This window comes from Cavia porcellus, unplaced genomic scaffold (genome assembly GCF_034190915.1).
Source record: "Cavia porcellus strain 051 isolate PalLab524CR breed Dunkin Hartley unplaced genomic scaffold, mCavPor4.1 scaffold_22, whole genome shotgun sequence".
Taxonomy (NCBI): Eukaryota; Metazoa; Chordata; class Mammalia; order Rodentia; family Caviidae; genus Cavia; species Cavia porcellus.
Window position 1 is genome coordinate 44,811,567 of NW_026947505.1, and position 19,542 is coordinate 44,831,108.

Here is a 19,542-nt window from a genome sequence, read left to right on the forward strand (position 1 = left end):
ATTCATGGCGTCCAGCAAGCAGAAAGAGAAGCAAAGCAAAAATACACTCTCTCAGGTCAGTCCCCCGGTGGTCTATCTGTTCTGACCAGGCCCCACTTTCTAACAGCACATCCAGTCATGGATTCATCAATGAGTCATTTTATGGATTAGTATAACATCTTCATGATCCAGTCACCTTCTAAAAGTCCCACGCCTGAACACAAAAAACTCTGAGGGGAAATTTTAGATTTAAATTGTGATGCTATCAACAATAGCAGAACTGGGCAGATCAAAACCTTGATCCATCTAAAAAGGTACAAGGACAACACCTAAAAGTATTATGCATGTCATTACAGCTTCTCTACTCAAGTTTAGCCTTACTAGGCAGGACTCTAAGAATAAGCCTCAGGGTGTTACTGACCACCACAACCTCAGAACCTAAAAGGTATTTGGTAACTGATTATTTACAGAACCAAGCACCCATACTGCTCGGACATAGTAAGCTTAAACTAAAGCAGTAAAGAAATTTAGCTTGTTAGAACTTTACTTCCATTTGAAGAGCGTATTCTCTTCCTATCTATGCAGCACAGAAACAGCCCACTATTCACATGAAAATATTCTACAAGTAGCCCAAGAGAAAAAGAAATCAGAGTTTAAGGCTGTTTTTGCACAGAAGTGTGATCCTTAGTCGAGGGTCCTAGAAAGCAACTTTCAGTCTATCTCTGTTGTACATTAGGTTTTTCATGTCTGTTCCAACTATTGAATAGATTTCATGAAAGTACATTCCCATCATCAACTGTAAGTACAATGCACTGGATAGAGTCTCTTCCTATTCTGCCTGCCACGTCTTGCTGAGTTTTTCTTGTTGAGAGAATATTCTCTTTTACCTTTTATGACTCCTATCTAATGATGTAGATTTAGTAATGACACTTCAACTATGATGGTAATCTTTTCTCAAGTATCATAAGTAGAAATACTCAACTAGGAAAATCAGATAAAGAGGATATATTTGCCCAAACTCAAGCATACATCTGCATTCTGCAGTCCTGGTCCACTGTATCAGATGAAGTTCATAAAAATCAAATATTAGCCTCCTTTAATGATATAGTTTATTGTTGATAATAAAAATCAAGACATACACTGAGCACTGTTGCAAATTTTTTAGCAAATGATCTGTATCTGCCATTCTGTAGACAGAGCTAAAGTCAGACATTATGCCTGTTCCAGTGAATTCGTCTAAATCATCATAACAAGCACAGTTACTGTGTGAAAAGACATTAATGGTCACCATTTTTCATTTCCATCAGGGGGTAAAAACTATTCCATGTTTATTTCTAATAGATGAAAATTGAACTAAAACTGGGAAGTAGTAATATTACTGGTAATGCTAATTGTAAAGATGACAAATAATTATTCTAAAATAATTAAATGTGAGCTATTTAAAAAGTCTTCTTCAGTTTTTCATAGAACAGAAAAGTGTCATAAATCACAGAGCTTTTAATAAATTCAAGTAAACATTCAAGGTAACACTTGAGCTGGTTTGCCAGACTTTATCAAAAATTCAGTTCAACCCCAACCTGTGCTACTTAGTGACATAGCAAGATCCTCTCGCAAAATATATAAAAAGGGCTAGAGATGGAGCTCAGTACTAAGATTCTGGGTTCAATCCTCACTACCACCACCACCACCACTAAAAAAAAAAAAAAAAAAAAAAAAAATCCAGTCTAATCTTCCTAGAAATCCCTTTGGAAAAAAATTATGATTTTTTTGTTTCTACTTCAATATGAGGGTTTTATTTTTCTTCCACCTGTTAAAGAAAAAGGTAGAAAAGAAATAAATCACTGAATGGAGCTTATCAAGTGAAATGAGACTGATCCGCCACCATCTCAGGTCTTTAGGATTTCTGGGGTCAGTAGAGAAAACTGACTAGGTCCTGTAATACTTATGGAAGACCAATCTTGTGCATCCGGGAGATCCACACTTCCACTGGGAAGCACTCAGGAAGCCAAGCCACCAAAAAAACGCTGCCTCCTGGCTCCGCGGTGGGATTATCCGGAAGGAACTCCCAATGCGGGTACTACCACTCTCCTCTCTGCACCTCCTGCATCAGCCGGCCTGAAGTCACACCCTCCTCCTCCTGAAAAGTAATGAAATACAAAGGGTTTTCTACCTTAAATCAGAATTCAGCCACAAATTCAGTGGAACTTAGGACTCTGGGAAGCCAAGCAAGCACCTCACCTCCCTAGTAAGCGGCAGCAGTGTGGTCCACTGCAGCCCTTCCAGGGGGAGAACTAGCAGTGTCTCCTGAGATCCATGCCATGTTGGAACTGAGGAAGCTGTGAAAACAAATGACCATCCTGCCTCCCTGCTTAGCAATAGTGAACCTACTGCTACATGGCCTAGAGTCAAATATCCCACTTCCTCTATCCCCCCCCCCCCCGCCCATTAGCAAATGGGAACCAGAAATCTGAGCATCTCCTGGCAGGTTGACCATAGCAAATAAGGGGGAAATCCTTCTACCATTTCTTTGAAGGCAACTATTTTTATTACTGTTTTGCTCTTTTCTAATTACTGGTACTGCTCTATTCAATATTCTGTTTTCATAAGTTCTATAGTGTTCTATATTTCATCTCATTTTGATATATGTGACTAAAAGAACAACTATTATAAAGACAACAAAATATACTGTGATACCTATTATTGTTATCCCAGTAACCTGCTGTGAAGTGCTGTACCAATTTCACTGTACGATGTTAGTTGGCTTTATTCTGACTTGTTCTGTTGTATACTTTCAAAATAAAATTTTTTTAAAAAGGGAAATGAGACTTATATTACAGATTCCCATTTCAGTAAGTACACCACTCATCGATCATATAAACCTACTATTCTCACCAGCTTTCAAGATTAACTTTGTCTCACTATGAAAATATAATAATGCTCTATCTTTTATAAAGTATATATATATATATATATATATATATATATATACTTGGTGTCATAAATAACTCTCTTGATATGATATACTATGCCTGCTTCTACAATGAGGACCTGGGAAATGGTTTAGTATCCAATGACCTAAATGCAAGAATTTCCTTTATTTTGGAAGGCCTATATCATTTGTTTAATTATAGGCCCTGCAACTGTATAGTTGTCTAGAAAAATTAAAATCTCCATGAAGATCCATATATCATATGCAGCAGTTAAACAAGAAGATGGCCAGTCAGAATATATAAAAATCAAAAGCCCTGGAATATGTGGTAAAATAAATCAAATTCAGTTAGGAGACTGAAAGAATTGACTTTGGCTTTGCTATCCAAATTCTCTACATATTTACCTGACTTTGAGACAAAGTCCAAATAATTGATGCAGTTCAAATAGTTTGAGCTGCAATGCTACACCATTAAAACAGAAAAATCTGTATAACTGGGCAAGTAATTCTACATGTTAGACAAAAGTGAAACTTTTAATGAAAAAAAATGGAGTTTTCTTTTATAAATGGCAAGTATCTCATGCTTTTATTTTTTGTACAGACATATCTCTATACTAGCTAGTTCAGTCAGATGAACATGAGTTTGTTACTTGGGCTCTGTATCTATTCCATTTGATCAGCTTCTAACCATCTTGAATTCTATTTTTCTTTTTTTGTAGTATTAAATATTTTCATTTTTCACTATAAAAACTGAAAAATAATAAATCTGACTGGAAATGTTTCAGCTCTGAGGACTAATTTTCTTAGCCATCAGTCAGTAAAACAAATATTGAGGTACATTTGAATTTAATTTCTTATATGAGGAATGAGACAGACCCAGAAGTATGGGACCAAAAAGTCACTAGCAAGCTAGACTAACAGCAAAAAGAAACAAACCACAAAGTGATTAAGCAATTCAGCCCTAAGGCCAAATACGGGAGTCTATCCCAACTCTGTCACCTAGATCATGATGCCTTGGATGTGTCTCTAGCTGTAAAACTGTCATGAACATAATATTTATCTCTAAAGACTGTTCTATGGATTTAAAAATTGAAAAAAATACCTAATCGGGGAAGGTATATCATGCATACTTTGAGAATTAATTTAAAAACTGTAGATAATTGTTTAATGTGTAGTGCCTCACAATCTAAGAATTCTGAACTTTAGTATAGTCTCTACTACTAATTCCTTGCATGAGCTTGAACTACTTACAAACTTTCTGAGCATTAATTTCTCCTATTGAAAAATAGGGGTTTTAAACCTGAACCTGGTGGCACAAGCTTGTATTTGCAGTACTCTGGGAAACTGAGGCAGGAAAAACACAACTTTGAGACCAGTTGGGACAACTTAGCAATTTAACAAGTCTTTGAGAAATGTTTTAAAAATTTAAAAAGGCTGGGAATGTAGCTCAAAAATTCCTATCCCATTTTGTCCCTATCGCTTTAGATAGTACAACATTATTTTCTTAGTGAAACTTACAGTGACTTCAGCCCTTCTGATACCACTTTTTGGTAGATACTTTAGAATATGATGGGAAAACAAAACAATCATTATGAAGAGGTACTGAGGTAGAAGGGAATGAGGTAGAGTACAGAAACAAGAAAATGTTCTGGTCTGTTTGAATTTATTTCATTCATGAAACAGGAGTTGAGACTTTATACAAAAAAATGAGGTGTATGAGTATAGCAAGTATAAAGAAAGGAAAAATATTCCCTAAAATCACAGACAGCCTAACTAGTTTTTGAAAAGCAGGATGATAACATGAAATCAGTGATTAGAAAAATTAATCTGACAAAGCTATGCAGAATACATTAGAGGAGTGAAGATAACACACTCAATTATAGTTTCAAAAACTGACAGTTGATATCATTGAGGAAAAAAGCCCAATGGCTACCACAGAATAAGACTCTTTAGTCTATGATTAAAACTCAAATTTTAATCATCTTCCTATTTTTCTTATAATGTATTCTTAAATAAGGCATTCATCAAATCATCTGACATAATTAATAAATTGCACAAACACAGTGTGCAAGTGTGTGTGGATATGTTTGTATGCATTTAGAGCAAATACCAAATGATAGAGACAAATAATGTATTCCACTCTATTATTTTGTCTATATGTCTCTTCTTAAAGACAAACACACAGTAGCACCTCAAGTTCACAAACTTAATTTGCTCCATGATTCTGGGGAAGATGGCTGTATTTGTGTTTGTGAGGAGAATATGATCATAGACCTGTTGGTTACTTCTGAATGCTTCTGTTCATGAACTGAATTTTATGAATTGAAGTATTACTTATTTTGAGCTAAATAAAATCTGAAAGATTACTTGGACCTAAAGCGTCTGAATTCTCTCATATTCAAGCCATGTGAAGTGAAGTAATGTTGAAACACTTGTTTGTCACGTCACATTGGAAAAAAGAAGGCAAATATTAGAGGTCAAATGTGTGAGCCTACACATTTCCCTATTTCTCACTTCACAAAGTGAGATTCAACAGCTCCTTAGAAGACGTAGACATATCTTAGCAATTGAAGCAGAAGAATCATTTACTCTTGGACATTCAGAAGGAAAATTTGTTGAGGAGTTTCAACAATGTGGGCATTTGCAAGTCTAGAATTCAAAATATAAGAATGAAGTGAAACTGTATTTGTAAAAGATATGATTCACTGAAGTATTTGTCAAAATCTGATGAAATCTACAAAAAGAGAAAAACCTATAGAATTTGCTATTTAATTTAAAAAATTTTCATGATACAATATCAAAATATAAAATTAAATTATATTAACTAGCCAGAAAATATCTGAAAAATCATTCAATATAATTAGCCATCATGAAGATATCAACTGAAGTTACAGTATGATATGACATCATCTCATCCCAGTTAGAGTGGCTATAATAAAAAGACAAAAAATAGCACATGCTGGTGAGGATATAGTGAGAAAGGAAATCTTCCACACTCCTGTCAGAAAGGTAAATCAATACAGCGATTAGAAAGTACAGTATGGAGGTTGCACATACACCAAAAATAAAAACCCTGAAAATAAATCTCTATATAATTCAACTCTCTCAATAGCTGGGGAGAACTCCTGCCACAGAAAAGTAATCCATCCCGCAAATGCAGGACAACATTCAGATAATCCCTTGTTAACTCCCTCATTTTTCTCTTCTTCCCTCTCCTCTATTTTCCCAAAATTTGGATGATCACCCTTGGTCTTCCAGCTTTGAATCTACTTTTTTTCAGTTATCTTTGTGTTATTCTTTATCATTCATAAATCTGCCCACCATAGGGTAAAGCCACTCTACCAAAGGGAAACAATTTGAATACAAGCTCACAATTTACAATTAGTTCTGTTATATAATTTTATATGCTGCTCCTAAGGTTTAAGGTACAAAATTAATAGCTACCACAGTTTGGTAGTTTCTAATCTGTGTTTGATACTATTGTTACTGGTTATACTACTTTAGCTAGAATGTTATATCTGTTATAATCAGTTGTACTCCCTGATTATAACAATACTGGGAAACCCTCACCACAGCCTTATACCAAAGGACTGGGGACTGAGCCAAACAGATACCAACATCTCACTCTTAACTGGGAAAGTAGGATCTTGGATCATACAAGGCTAGAATCTCCTGCACATCCCCAAGGAACAGACTTTTCCTAAAGAGAACTTGATAATAATGATACAGCTACCTACTTCAAAAACTTACAAGGATCAACACAGAAAAAAAAAACTTTTGAAATAGAAAAAGACAAGACACAGGAGCAAAATACAACCTCAGATCTCCAGCCCACACAAAACAACTCCAGGAGACAATCAAATAGAGGAAAATAAAAAACGCATACCTAGCATTTCTGAAATGATGGCAACCAAAGTAAAGAAACAAATTCATAAGGCTATAGTGGAAATCCAATTGGAAATAATCTCTCAGGTAAAAAAAAAAAAAAGATATCTCAACATTTATAAAGGAATTGCTCAGCAAATATAGAGTAGAGATAGATTTTAAAAAATAGATGGAATCAGCACCATTCGTAAACTGTAGGGGGAGAGAACAAGGCCAAAAAAGGGGGCAAACCCCACCTGGAAATCAGTGCCTTGCACAGGCCACCATCCAAATGGGGACAGCCAGACCCCAGCCCCTTCCAGCACACAGTCTGGAAACAAGAAATACCAATTGGCCCCCATAAGTGACTGGCTTATCCAGAGAAACACAGGCTGTGATAATACTATGGAGGTGAAATGCAATTGGATTCCTGTAGTGTGTTCCTTGCAGGTCTAGGGCCAGTGGTCTGATCATCTGTTCAGAGGATGGCCATGTCCATGTGCAGTGTGACATCTAGGGGAGGATCATGTTCTGAAGATGGTAGCCATTCTTGATTCCCTATTGTCTTGTTTTGAAGTCTTATATTGTTTTCACTGTTTTGTTGGGTTGGGTTTTATTCTGTTGTTTTGTTCAGTTAGGTTATATTTGATGGCATGAGGAGCTGTTTCAAAGAAAGTAGAATATATTATGGTAGTGACTTTGGATTTACTATTTTCTTGTTTCAAAGTCCTTTATTGCATTCATTGTTTTATTTTCATTGTTTCTATTCCATTCTGTTCTGTTTGATTTTTACTATGTCCAAAGGTATCTGCAGCTATTTTGAAGACAACAAAAGGCATTCTGACAACTATTGTTTATTTCATAATATTTTGAAGTCCTGTATCACTTGCACTGGTTTGCTTTGATTGGCTTATTCTGTTTGATTTTCCTTGATTTTGTCCTCTTTAGAATAAAAAGAGAAAGAAATTAAAAATTGGATGATGATAGGAAGAAGATGAAACCGTGAATTATCAATGTAGGAAATAAAATGAATTCAACCACATATCCAGGAAATCAAAAATTACACTGAAAGCTGGCAAAATGACTTAAACAAAACTAAATACTAACTTTTTGAAAATTAATGGTGTAATAAGATACTTCCATGACAAAAAACAAGTGAAAAATTTCATGTTCACCAGACCAATACTAGAAAGAGTACTGAAAAACATACTACATAGGATTAAAAATGACCACAATTCGTAGAACAACAACAGAAGGAAAACACCAGACAGGGCAAGCCCTTAAGATGGAAAACAGGAAACCAGCAACAGAAAAATAACATGTCAAAGTAAAACTAAGATTTATCAACTATAACTATCAATGTAAATGGCCTCAATTCATCAATTAAAAGAAATAGATTATCTGAATAGATCAGGAAACAGGATGTAACAATATGCTGTATACAAGAAAAATATTTAACTCAAACAGAAACTCATAAACTGAAAGTCAAAGGATAGAAAACAGTATTCCATGCTGCAGAACCTAGTAAAAAGCTGGGGTAGCTATTCTATTTGCAGACAAAGTGAATTTCAAACCAAAAATGATCAAAAGAGATAAAGAAGATCACTACATACTTATTAGATGCTAAATTCAAGAGGAAAAAATAACAATCATAAATATATATACACCAAAAACAGGAGCCCCAACTAAGAGACATGGAAAGTCAAATATGCAATAACACAGTTGTAACTAGAGATCTTAATCCCATTTTCACAAAGAGATAGATCAACTAGACAAAATGTTAGCAAAAAAATCATATAATTGAATCAAACCTGTGAACAAATGGCCTTACTGGTACCACACGGAAAAACATAAGAATACATGTTCTTTTCAATTGCACATGAGAAATCCTCTAAAATAGATCATATATAAGCCCCTACAAAATGCTTAAGAAAATGCTCAAGTAGGTCCTTTGAGACAATAAACAAAATTGATAAACCCCTTGCCAACCATATCAAGACAAAAAAAAAAAGCCCATGCAAATTCACGCAATGACGAATGAAGAGGTTGAAATTACTGCAGATCTTGTGGAAAGTCAGAAGAGCAACACCTACTTTGAAAATCTTTACCCTCATAGATTAGAAAACACAAATGAAAAAGGCAGATTCCTAGAAAAATATATAGTACCAAACCTGAATCAAGAAAATAAAAATTTTGAATAATCCAATATTAGTTATTGAAATTGAAAATGTAATTAAAAATTTACCAACAAAGAAAAACCCAGGTCCCAATGGATTGATAGCTAAATTCTACAAGAAATTTAGAGAAGATTTAATGCCGATGTACCTCAAATACTTTAAAGAAATTGAAAGGGAAGCAGTTCTTAATTCATTCCTGGATGCAAGTATTACTCTGATACCAAAACCAGAGAAAGACCTAACCAAATTGGAGAACTATATACCAATCTGCTTAATAAACATTGATGCAAAAATTCTCAATAAAATACTAGCAAACATAATGCAGAAAATCATCAAGAAGATGAACAAGTAGGATTCATCCCAGGAATGCAGAGAACATATGCAAATCAATAAATGTAATATACCACATCAACAGAGTCAAAGAGAATAACCACATAATCATCTCAATAGATGCTGAAAAAGTCTTTGATAAAGTTCAACACTTGTTCATGATAAAGAAAAACCTACCAAAAAAAATCAGAATATATGGTCTCTACCTCAATCTGATAAAAGCTACCTATGACAAACTAACAACCCACACCATACTAAATGGACAAAAACTCAAAGCTTTTGCTCTAAGATCAAGAACAAAACAAAGATGTCCACTATCATTACTATTCAGTAAAATTTGGGAAACTTTAGCAAGACCAATTAGGCAAGAGAGAGAAATAAAAGGAAAAAGGATAGGAAAGGAAAAAGTTTAACTATCATTATTAACAGAAGACATGAGACTACATAGAAGACTCCAAAAATTCCATCAAAAAAACCTATTAGAGTTAATAAGAAAATTCACCAGCATAGCTAAATATAAAGTTAACACTCAAAATTCAATAGCATTTCTGCATAAATACAACAAACTCCCTGAGAGAGAAATTATGGAAATAACATCTTTCACAGCAGCATCCAAAAAAATGAAATACTTAGGAATCTAACAAAGAATGTAAAAAAATACATACATTGAAAATTATAATACTTTAAAAAGAAAGATGAAAAGGATATCAGAAAATGGAAATATAGCACTTTCTCAGGATAGGAAAAACAATGAAAATGACCATATTCAAAAAAAAATTATACAGATTTAACTCAAATTACCATTAACATATCTCACAGATGTAGAAATAACATTCCTAAAATTCATTTGGAAACAGGAATGACCAAGAATAGCAAAGGTAATCCTGGGCAGCAGAGGCATGGTAGTAGACATTACAATCTCTGACTTGAAATTATGCTACAAATCTACTGTAATAAAATCGGCATGGTACTGGCAAAAAAAAAAAAAAAAAAAAAAAAAAAAAAAAAAAGTCCTGAGGATCGATGGAATAAATTAGAAGATACAGACCTATCTACAAACACAGTCAGCCACCTTATCTTTGACAAAGACACCAATAATGTTCACTTGAAGAAAAAGAGCCCCTTTAATAAATGGTGCCGGAAAAATTAGCTTTCAGATGTCAAGGTACTAAAACTAGACTCATTCCTATCCCCATGCACTAAACTAAAGTCAAAATGGATCAAAAACAAAAATATAAAAATGGAAATACTAAATCTACTGGAGAACAAGATAGATAGAAATCTTGGAATTCATAGGGGTAGGTGGAGAGTTCATGAAAAAATACAAACCACAGGGGAAGTACTTTGAGCAATCAGCAATTGGGATCTCATCTTACTAAAAGTTTTTACACTTCAAAGGAAATCACCAACGAAGTGAAAAAAACACAAAATGGGAAAAACTTTTAGCCAATTGTCCTTGAGACAAAATACTTATATCTAGAACATATAATGAATTGAAAAATATCAGGCCCCTCAAATTCAAAGACCCAATGTGTATCTGAGATAAATATGCATTTCTCCGATAAGGAAATACAAGTGACAAATAAATACATGAATGTTCAGCATCACTGGTCACTTGATAAATGTAAATTAAAACAACATTGATATTACATCTCACTCCAGAAATAATGGCCAACATCAAGAAATCAACTAACAATAAATGCTGGCGTGGCTGTGGGCAAAAAGGAACACTTCTCCACTGGTGATGGGTGTGTAGACTAGTACAACCACTGTGGAAGTCGGTGTGAAGATTCCTCAAAAAAAAAAAAAAAAAAAGAAAAAGAAAAAGAAAAGAAAAACTAGAATTGGAAGGCCCATTAAATCCAGCTATTCACTTTCTGGGCCTCTTCCCAGAAGAACTGAAAAACATCATGCTACATTGGTGTGCATATATATATATATATTCCCATGTTTATAATCTTGTAAACAACTCAAATGCCCATCAACCAAGGAATGGATAAAAAGATGTGGTGTTTTATACCATAGAGCATTACTCAGTTATAAAGGAAAATAAACTTGAGGTTTTTATAGGTAAATGAATGCAACTTGACACCATATTTTTAAATGAAATAAAACTCACATGTGTAAAGATGATATTGTTTTTCTAATGTAAACAAAACTTAAAGGATAATAAGATTCAAAATGTATAATTGTGAAAATGAAAGGGAAAGAAAGTGCTCAAAAGGAATGAACAACTCAGGGTAAATGAGAAAAGGAAGAAGTAAAAAGATTATATGTATATAGATAGGCATATAAATGTGTATATGTATATATAGACAAGATAAATTCTTATACTACTCTGTAACTTCATCAAGAACAGTTTGTGGTCTCATTGATTGTTTGATTATTTTTCATGCCTAAATCTTGTAATCTGAACAATTAATTCTAAGATAACAATATGCAATATATTAACTACTGTTTATTTTCTAATTTTAAAAAATTCCTTATCATTTCTAAAATAAAAAAATCATAAACACATGAAAATTAATAACAAACTACTAAGATCAAACAAAGCTGTGAATGCAACATACGAGATTCTGTGGGACACAATGAAAGCAGTTGTAAGATAGAAATTTATAGTGGAGAATTCTCATATTGGGAAAACAGAATGAGCACAAATAAACAACCTAATGCTGCACCTCAAGTTTGTAGACAAGGAAGACCAAATTGAGCACAAAAACAATACCAGTGACCAAATTATAAAGATCAGAACAGAAATTAATGCAATTAATTTGCATTATGACTATGAAAACAATAAAAAGAATTAATAAATCAAAGGGTTGATTCATTGAAAGGATAAGGATAAATGATAAACTGGTAGCCAACCTCATCAATAAAAAAGGAAAGAAAAAGCTCAAATTCACGTAATGAGCTGTGAAAGCAGTGAAATCACTACAGATCCTGTGGAAATTTAGAAGATCATCAGTATTCAAAAATCTTTGCTTGCATGGAATGAAAAACATAAAAAATGAATGAATTCTTAGAAATATATCAATTACCAAAGCTGAATTAAGACGATATAAAAATTCTGAATAATGTAATATCAGTTAATAAATTAATTGAAAATGTAGTTAAAAATTTACCAAGAAAGAAAAGCCCATTTCCTGATGAATTCATGACTGAATTCTACAAGAAATTTACAAAAGATTTATCACCAATACTCTCAAACTTTAGAAGGAAACTGAGAAAGATGCAATCCTCCCTCATTCATTCTTAGAGGCAAATGTTACACTGATACCAAAACCAGAAAAATACCCAACCAAAAAAGAGAGCTACAGGCCAATCTTCCTAACGTACATAGATGCAAAAATCCTCAAAAAAATACTAGAAAACAGAATGTAGCAAATAATCAAGATTATACACCATGACCAAGTGGGATTCATTCCAGAACTGCGGGAATGGCTAAACACATGCAAATCAATAAATGTAATATACTGTATCAACAAAGCCAAAGAGAAAAAAATCACATGATCATTTCAAAAGATGTAGAAACATCTTCTGGAAAAGTACAACACTCATTCATGATTTAAAAAAAAAACCTACAGAATATCAGAATAGATGTTCTGTACCTGAATCTGATAAAACCCATCTATGACAACCCACAGCCAACATCATAATAAGTGAACAAAAACTCAAAGCTTTCACTCTAAAATCAAGAACAAAACCAGGATGTCCACTGTCACCATTCCTACTCCATATAGTTTTGAAAGCATTAGCTAGAGCAATTAGACAAAAGAGAGAAATAACAAGTTAATTTACCATTATTCACAAATGACATGATACTCCAAACAGATCTCCAAAACTCCACCAAAAGTCTTATAGATGTAATAAGCAAATTCAGTAGTGTAGCCTGGATTCAAAGTCATTACTCAAAAATCAATAGCATTCCTATAAACAAACAATAAATTCACTGAGAGTAAAATTAGGGAGAGAACATCCTTCACAATAGCATCCAAAAAATGAAATACTTAGGAATCAATCTGACAAAGGAAATAAAAGATCTATACACTTAAAATCATGATATTCTGAAAACAAAGATCAAAGAAGATACCAGAAAGTAGAAGGATCTCTCTTGCTCTTAGATAGGGAGGGCTAACATTGTGAAAATGGCCATACTGCCAAATCCATTACACAGATTTAATCCAGCTTCAATCATAATACCATTTTGATTGAATACCTCACAGATCTAAAAATCTCATTCCTGAAATTCATTTGTAAACAGAAAGACCTAAAATAGCAAAAGTAATCCTAGGCAAGATAGGAGGCATCACAATGCCTGACTCGAAATCATACTACAAAGTTTCTGCGATAAAATCAGCATGGTATTGACAAAAAATAAAATAAAATAGCTTCAAGGACCAATGGAACAGATTAGGAGATGCAGACCCAATTACAGCACGTTCAGTCACCTTATCTTTGATAAAGGAGCCAATATGTTCACTGGAAGAAAGATAGACTGTTTATTAATGGTACTGAAAAACTTGCTTTCCACATGCCAAAGACTAAAACTAGACCGATGTCTATCATCACATACTGAAGTAAAAATCAATAGAAAGTCTAAATATTAAAACAGAGACACTAAATTTACTGGAAGAAAAACTAGTTTGAAATCTTGAAGATACAGATGTAGGCACAGAATTCATGAAGAAATCCATAATGCATGGGAAGTACTTCAAAGAATCAACAACTGGAATTTCATCTTATTAAAAAGCTTTAGCACATCAAAAGAAATAACTCACAGAGTAAAAGGAAAGCCTAGAGTGGAAAAAAATCATTTAGCCAACTGTCCCTTGAACAAATGACTTCTATTTAGATCATATAAAAAATCAAAAAGAAAATCAGGGCCCCCAAATTAAAACACCCAATATACAGCAGGATCAATAAATACTTGTTTAAGTACCTGCATTGCTCAATGTGAGAGGGACACAGAAAGAAAACAGGAGGTGTGAATTCTTCAGTACAGAAGAAATGTTTAATCCCAAAAGATGGGTATTAAAAGGTGTGCTTATTTTCAGTGAGCTGAGGTAAAAGAAGAATTTGGGAGGAGATAACGTCATAAACAAAGAAATAAATGTGAGTAGGCTAAGGAAATGATATAGCTCCCCAGCATTAGCACTACTAGTGAGATGTTCAGGAAGATATTTAACCTCTCTGACTTCCAGTGCCCTCAGCTATGAAGTAGGACAATTGCAATGTTTTATATCCCTAGAGAAGTACTTGAAAGGTCCAAAAGAGAAATGATATAATGTCCTTATCATTGTGTCTCACACACACCAAACACCTACAAAACAGTAGGAAAATACAGGTAAGCAAAAGCTCTCTCTCACTGGTGTTTTATTGTGACAAGTTGTTGCCCCAAATAGTGTAATGAACACATACATTCAGTTATACAATGACATCAATCTTTCTAAAAGAAATTTCTGATTTCACCTGGTCTGCTGAAAGAATATTAAAAATATGGGGGTGGGAAAGGGAAGCACAGATGGCAATTTCATGCTTGAGGTTTCAAGCCTTCTCATTTGAGTTGAAATGATAAAACAGACCTTATGGATCTCTTCTTCTATCTGTGTTTCTTTGACTATAAAAAATGATCATCTCATCATGATTTAAAGTTGTATGATTCTACAGAATTATTTTTGAGTTTGTGACTAAAAACTTATTAAAACCTCAGATTCATAAGTCAACAAATACATAAGCAAAAATACCTTGAACCAATTGGCAAATAAATAAAAACCTGTTCATTCTCAACTTGCTGTCTACTACAATGCTACTATATTTACAAAAGAAACAAGACCTACTAGATACATGTATCATCTCCATATTGCTAATATAATCATTATGAATCACAAGCACTTAAAAATTTTTTAAGTAAAATACAACTGTACTTTTAAGGGAAAAAAGCAAGAATCTCAAGAAATATCACTGTAACTGCCAAAATCATTGTCATTGAAAATTAAACATAAGTTTAGAATGATCATCACAAGAACTAAATAGGTACTTCTTTAGCTGGTATAAATGACACAATCTAATCTCTTGAAAGTAAATACATTGAGTGTATCAGAAAAATAGGAATTATTTATTCTAAGGCTAAATGCCTAATACGGCACTGATATGCCTTATATTTACATGTTTGAAAAGTTAATCAATATAATATTTCTAGAAATCATATGAATTAGGAGTACAGCTACATTTCTTCCATATTTTCCTCTCAGTTTCAGCCTGCATTTCTACCTTTAAGACCACATGATCTCTGGAATGCTGCTGATGAACTATTTTAAGATTTATATCTAAATACCAGAAGTCTTGCATGATTTTTTTTTCCTAGAATGAGGAGCAACACAAATCTTCTTACCATGGGAAATGAGGAACTTGATGTTACCTATAAGAAATTTTATAGATAGGCCTAAACATTTAGACTTTCTGAAAAGTCAGAAAACATGAAAAATGAAAATATATTGATAGTCTGAGAAAATAATTATCATGACTAGCTTTTAAAAACCTAGAATATTTCACTAATGAAGAATAGTTTCCAAAGGCATTTTTCTTCCAACACGGAACTATACATAGGTGGATTATAAATGTAGACTCAGCTATAGATGCAGAAGTTTTTTTTTTTTTCTAATTTTTTTTTGGTCTTTTTCGTTTTTTTATTGGTACCAGGGATCGAACTCACGACTGCCTGCTTGCAAGGCAGGCGCTTATGCCGCTGAGCTAAACCCCCAGCCCCTAGATGCAGAAGTTTTAACCAATTAAATATCTTTTAAACAATACCTCTGGTACTTATGAGCACACAAGTTAAGTGGATGAACAAAAAGAGCTGAAGAAAATTCTTATATCTATCCCTTTAACCAAGAATCTATTCTACTAAAAGCTTACAAGGCACAGAAAATATGAATTTCATCCAAAATTTTCTAAAGATACATATTTCCATTAGGAGAGGTGAAATAAGCAGAAGTTTAAAGTTGTATTTATTTCATTAAAAAAAGCATCAATTTGTATGTTCCAGATATACTGAAAAACATTTCAAAAATGGTATAATTTAAGTTAGTCCTTAAAATAACTATAAAATGATTTTTTGTTATCTTCAATTAAAAGATGAGACAACGAGGACCTACAAAGATCTTTACAAAGACCATTATACAGGGAAACCAATATTTCTATGGAAGAATTTCCCTAAAAACCATTTTAAATACCTTTTTCATTATTAATCACTTTGGAATAACTCTGAAAAGTTAATAATCCTATACTTTCCTTTAAGAGAGAGCATAAACTTTCAGGGTGGGAACTCCTTGATTTTTTTTACACTTTTTTTACACTTTTTTTACACTTTTTGAAGTTCAGAGCAGGTGGAATGAGTAAAAGAGGTCCACGGAACTGCTCAGTTATTTGTTCATGTTGTCCAGATCCCTTTTTCAGCAGACCCTGGAAACCGAGATGCAAACGCAGCATAACCATCCACAGTAGCTGGAGAGGGTTCTCTTCATCACATCCTGCTCTGCAGGAAAGAACTCTGAGACCATCTAAGATTCTTCACAACTGTTAATTCCTGGTATAGAGGAGTCATCGGTGAAAGGATCCACAAGCAGTAAGATAAAAGGAAAATAAACCTTTTCAAAGAAACCAGATCCCAGGGACACAATGATGGATATGGACAAAGTAATATTGAATGTAAGTGATTCCTTCTTCAAAATGATAAAAAACAAACAACAAACATTCTCTAACCACTGCCTTCTTTAGAATTTTCACTACAGATTTTAAAATATGAGTGAAAGAAAAACACTCCAGAAGATTAGGCTCCTATTTTTTCTGGTTTTTAATGGATAGTTTTTAAGCTTTCTCAAAAAAACTACTTAGCATGCCCAAAGTAGTTTTTTTTTTCCTTATCTTTAAACCCAAGAGAACAACATAAACTTGAGAAATCGAGTCTTCCATGTGTATGTCTGTACAGCTATATTGTTTTCCTCATTTTAAACATCAAAAACAACCACTAAAAATAAAAGATAACCAATGCTAGAGAAGCCGTGAGGGGTGGGGGAAGTCCTTCTACACAACTGGTGTGGATGCGAACTAGCACAGACATTATGAATATCAGCATGGAGATTCCTCAAAAAGTAAACCTAGCAATTCAGTTTGACCCAGCTTTTCTCCTTGTATCTTCCTAGAAGAAATCCAGGTATCATATTATAGTGACACATCCCTATTGTAGTAACACATCCCTATTATAGTGACACATGTTTATTGCAGCACAATTCATAAGAGTAAAACTTGGAAGTGGCCCATATGTCCATGAACAGATGAATGGATAAAGGAAATGTGGCATTTATACACCATGGGATACTACTTTGCCATAAAGAAAGATGAATTTGAGTCATTTGTAGAAGATTAATGCACCTCGAGACCGTAATATTAAGTGAAATAAATCAGACCACACAAGCTTAAGTATCACATTGTTTTTCTTATATGAGAAAACCAGAGTGGAAATAGAAAGCAAAATCAAAGTAATAAGAGGTTAGAGAGATAAATCATTCACTAAGGGGTAGGGAGTGAATCAAGAGATGACAGAGGGATAAGGGGTAAAAAAGGAACGGGGTTGTGTTATGTACATGTACCAACTTACCACAAGGAGTGTAGACATTATGGACTGCAAATGTGTACCAAAAAAAAAAGAAAAACAGTAAAGGATTAACAGATATGTAGAGTGAGGGAAGAGAAAAAGTATAACAAGGAATTAAGAGACACTGTACACAGGTACCAATTTCCCACAAGGAATGCAAACACTATGTACTACACAAATGTACTAATAGACTAAAACTTAAACATCACAATTAAAAAATAACAATCCTGAAATGTGAAAAAAAAATCCAAGCCAAATCAGGCATGTGATGTGCTATTCACGTACTAGTTTTGTGCTGTGAGGTGAAAGTGGCGATTAGCAGTCCCTCCTGATGGTGCATCTTTACAATGAATACTCCTGCATGAAAGAGTGAAGATGATGCTTACTCAGTATTCTATTGCGGATTTCAGCACTAACTTATCTACATAAAGCATGACTAGCTGTTCTTGCCCTAGGCTTACTATTCCTAATTGTACTGTTTTGTTGTTCTCTTTGGTTCAGTAAGCTGATGCATTAATTGTGTAACAAAATAGAAAATAAAATATAAAAATATGTTTGTTTAAGCACCTGCTTCTTGATTGCTTCCTTTGAACATCTCCAAGGCTGACAGTCAGCTGAAGTGAGTGGCAAATATAACCTAGTTTAATTCATCATGGTTTCATTATTGGATAGCAAACCCTGGGATGTGGTCATCACTTTTCAAGATTCTGGATACCCTTAGTGAATTGAATCTACTTATAAAAGATTTACTTGAAAACACTATTCAAATGTTTGAAATTGTTAGACCACCTGTCCAGAGAGGTATTTTAGAATTAACAGAATTCCATTATTTTCAGAGTAAAACCAAAACAGCCTAAAAAGTCAATACAGACTCTTGATAATATGAGATACAATGAGTATAAATTTTAAATAATTCATTAGGACAAAAGGCACATTGTCATTAATTCCCCTCAAAATACTACCCACTACTCCAAGCACATTTATGACACATTTCTGTAGAGGTTGATGGCCTGCAAACACTTTTGAGGATACTGCTCCAAGATCATGGTCTGCAACATTTGCTGAATGGGTTCCCAGGTACTTAAGGTTAAAGTCTCTGACTTGAAGTTTCCACATTTTTAAATAGAATAACCTAATGTAGATCACAAAATAAAGAAGCAGAAAAGGTAAAGGGAAACATATCAAAAATTACATAGAATGGGGGCTTCCAGGAGAACATGGCAGATAGATAGCAGCAGCTTTGGAGGCTCTCTGAGAAACTGCACTTGAAATCTAGGAATTGTGCCAGGCAGGAAGTCCTAGGCAAGGAGGGATATTCTTTGCCAACACAGGAAAAAACTAAATTAAGAGAAACGAACTGGAAATGCAATCCTGGTGATACAGCAGGAACAGACAAGGTCTCAGCGCGGGAGCTGGACCCCACGCCACTGAAAGCTGCAATTTGAATTTCCTGCAGCCACTGCTGCATCCCGGTCCGCATGGCGGGGAGAGAGGCGCGAAAGCTCAGAGAGTCGGAAGTCTTGGAAGGAGTTGGGAGCGGGACTGGATGGGTGCACTGCATCAACCTGTGGTGAGTGAGCAAATTGGGACCCTTCCATAGAGAAGGAGGC

General features: G+C 34.0%; 1 protein-coding gene across 1 annotated transcript; it reads left to right on the forward strand.

Moving 5' to 3' along the window:
* The first annotated feature begins 1,886 nt into the window (after nt 1–1,886).
* LOC111758251 (negative regulator of P-body association-like) lies at nt 1,887–2,127 on the forward strand. Its single transcript, XM_023567116.2, has one exon. It carries the CDS (start codon nt 1,924–1,926, stop codon nt 2,125–2,127), a length of 204 nt encoding a protein of 67 aa, XP_023422884.1. The 5' UTR covers nt 1,887–1,923.
* The last annotated feature ends 17,415 nt before the right edge of the window (nt 2,128–19,542 follow it).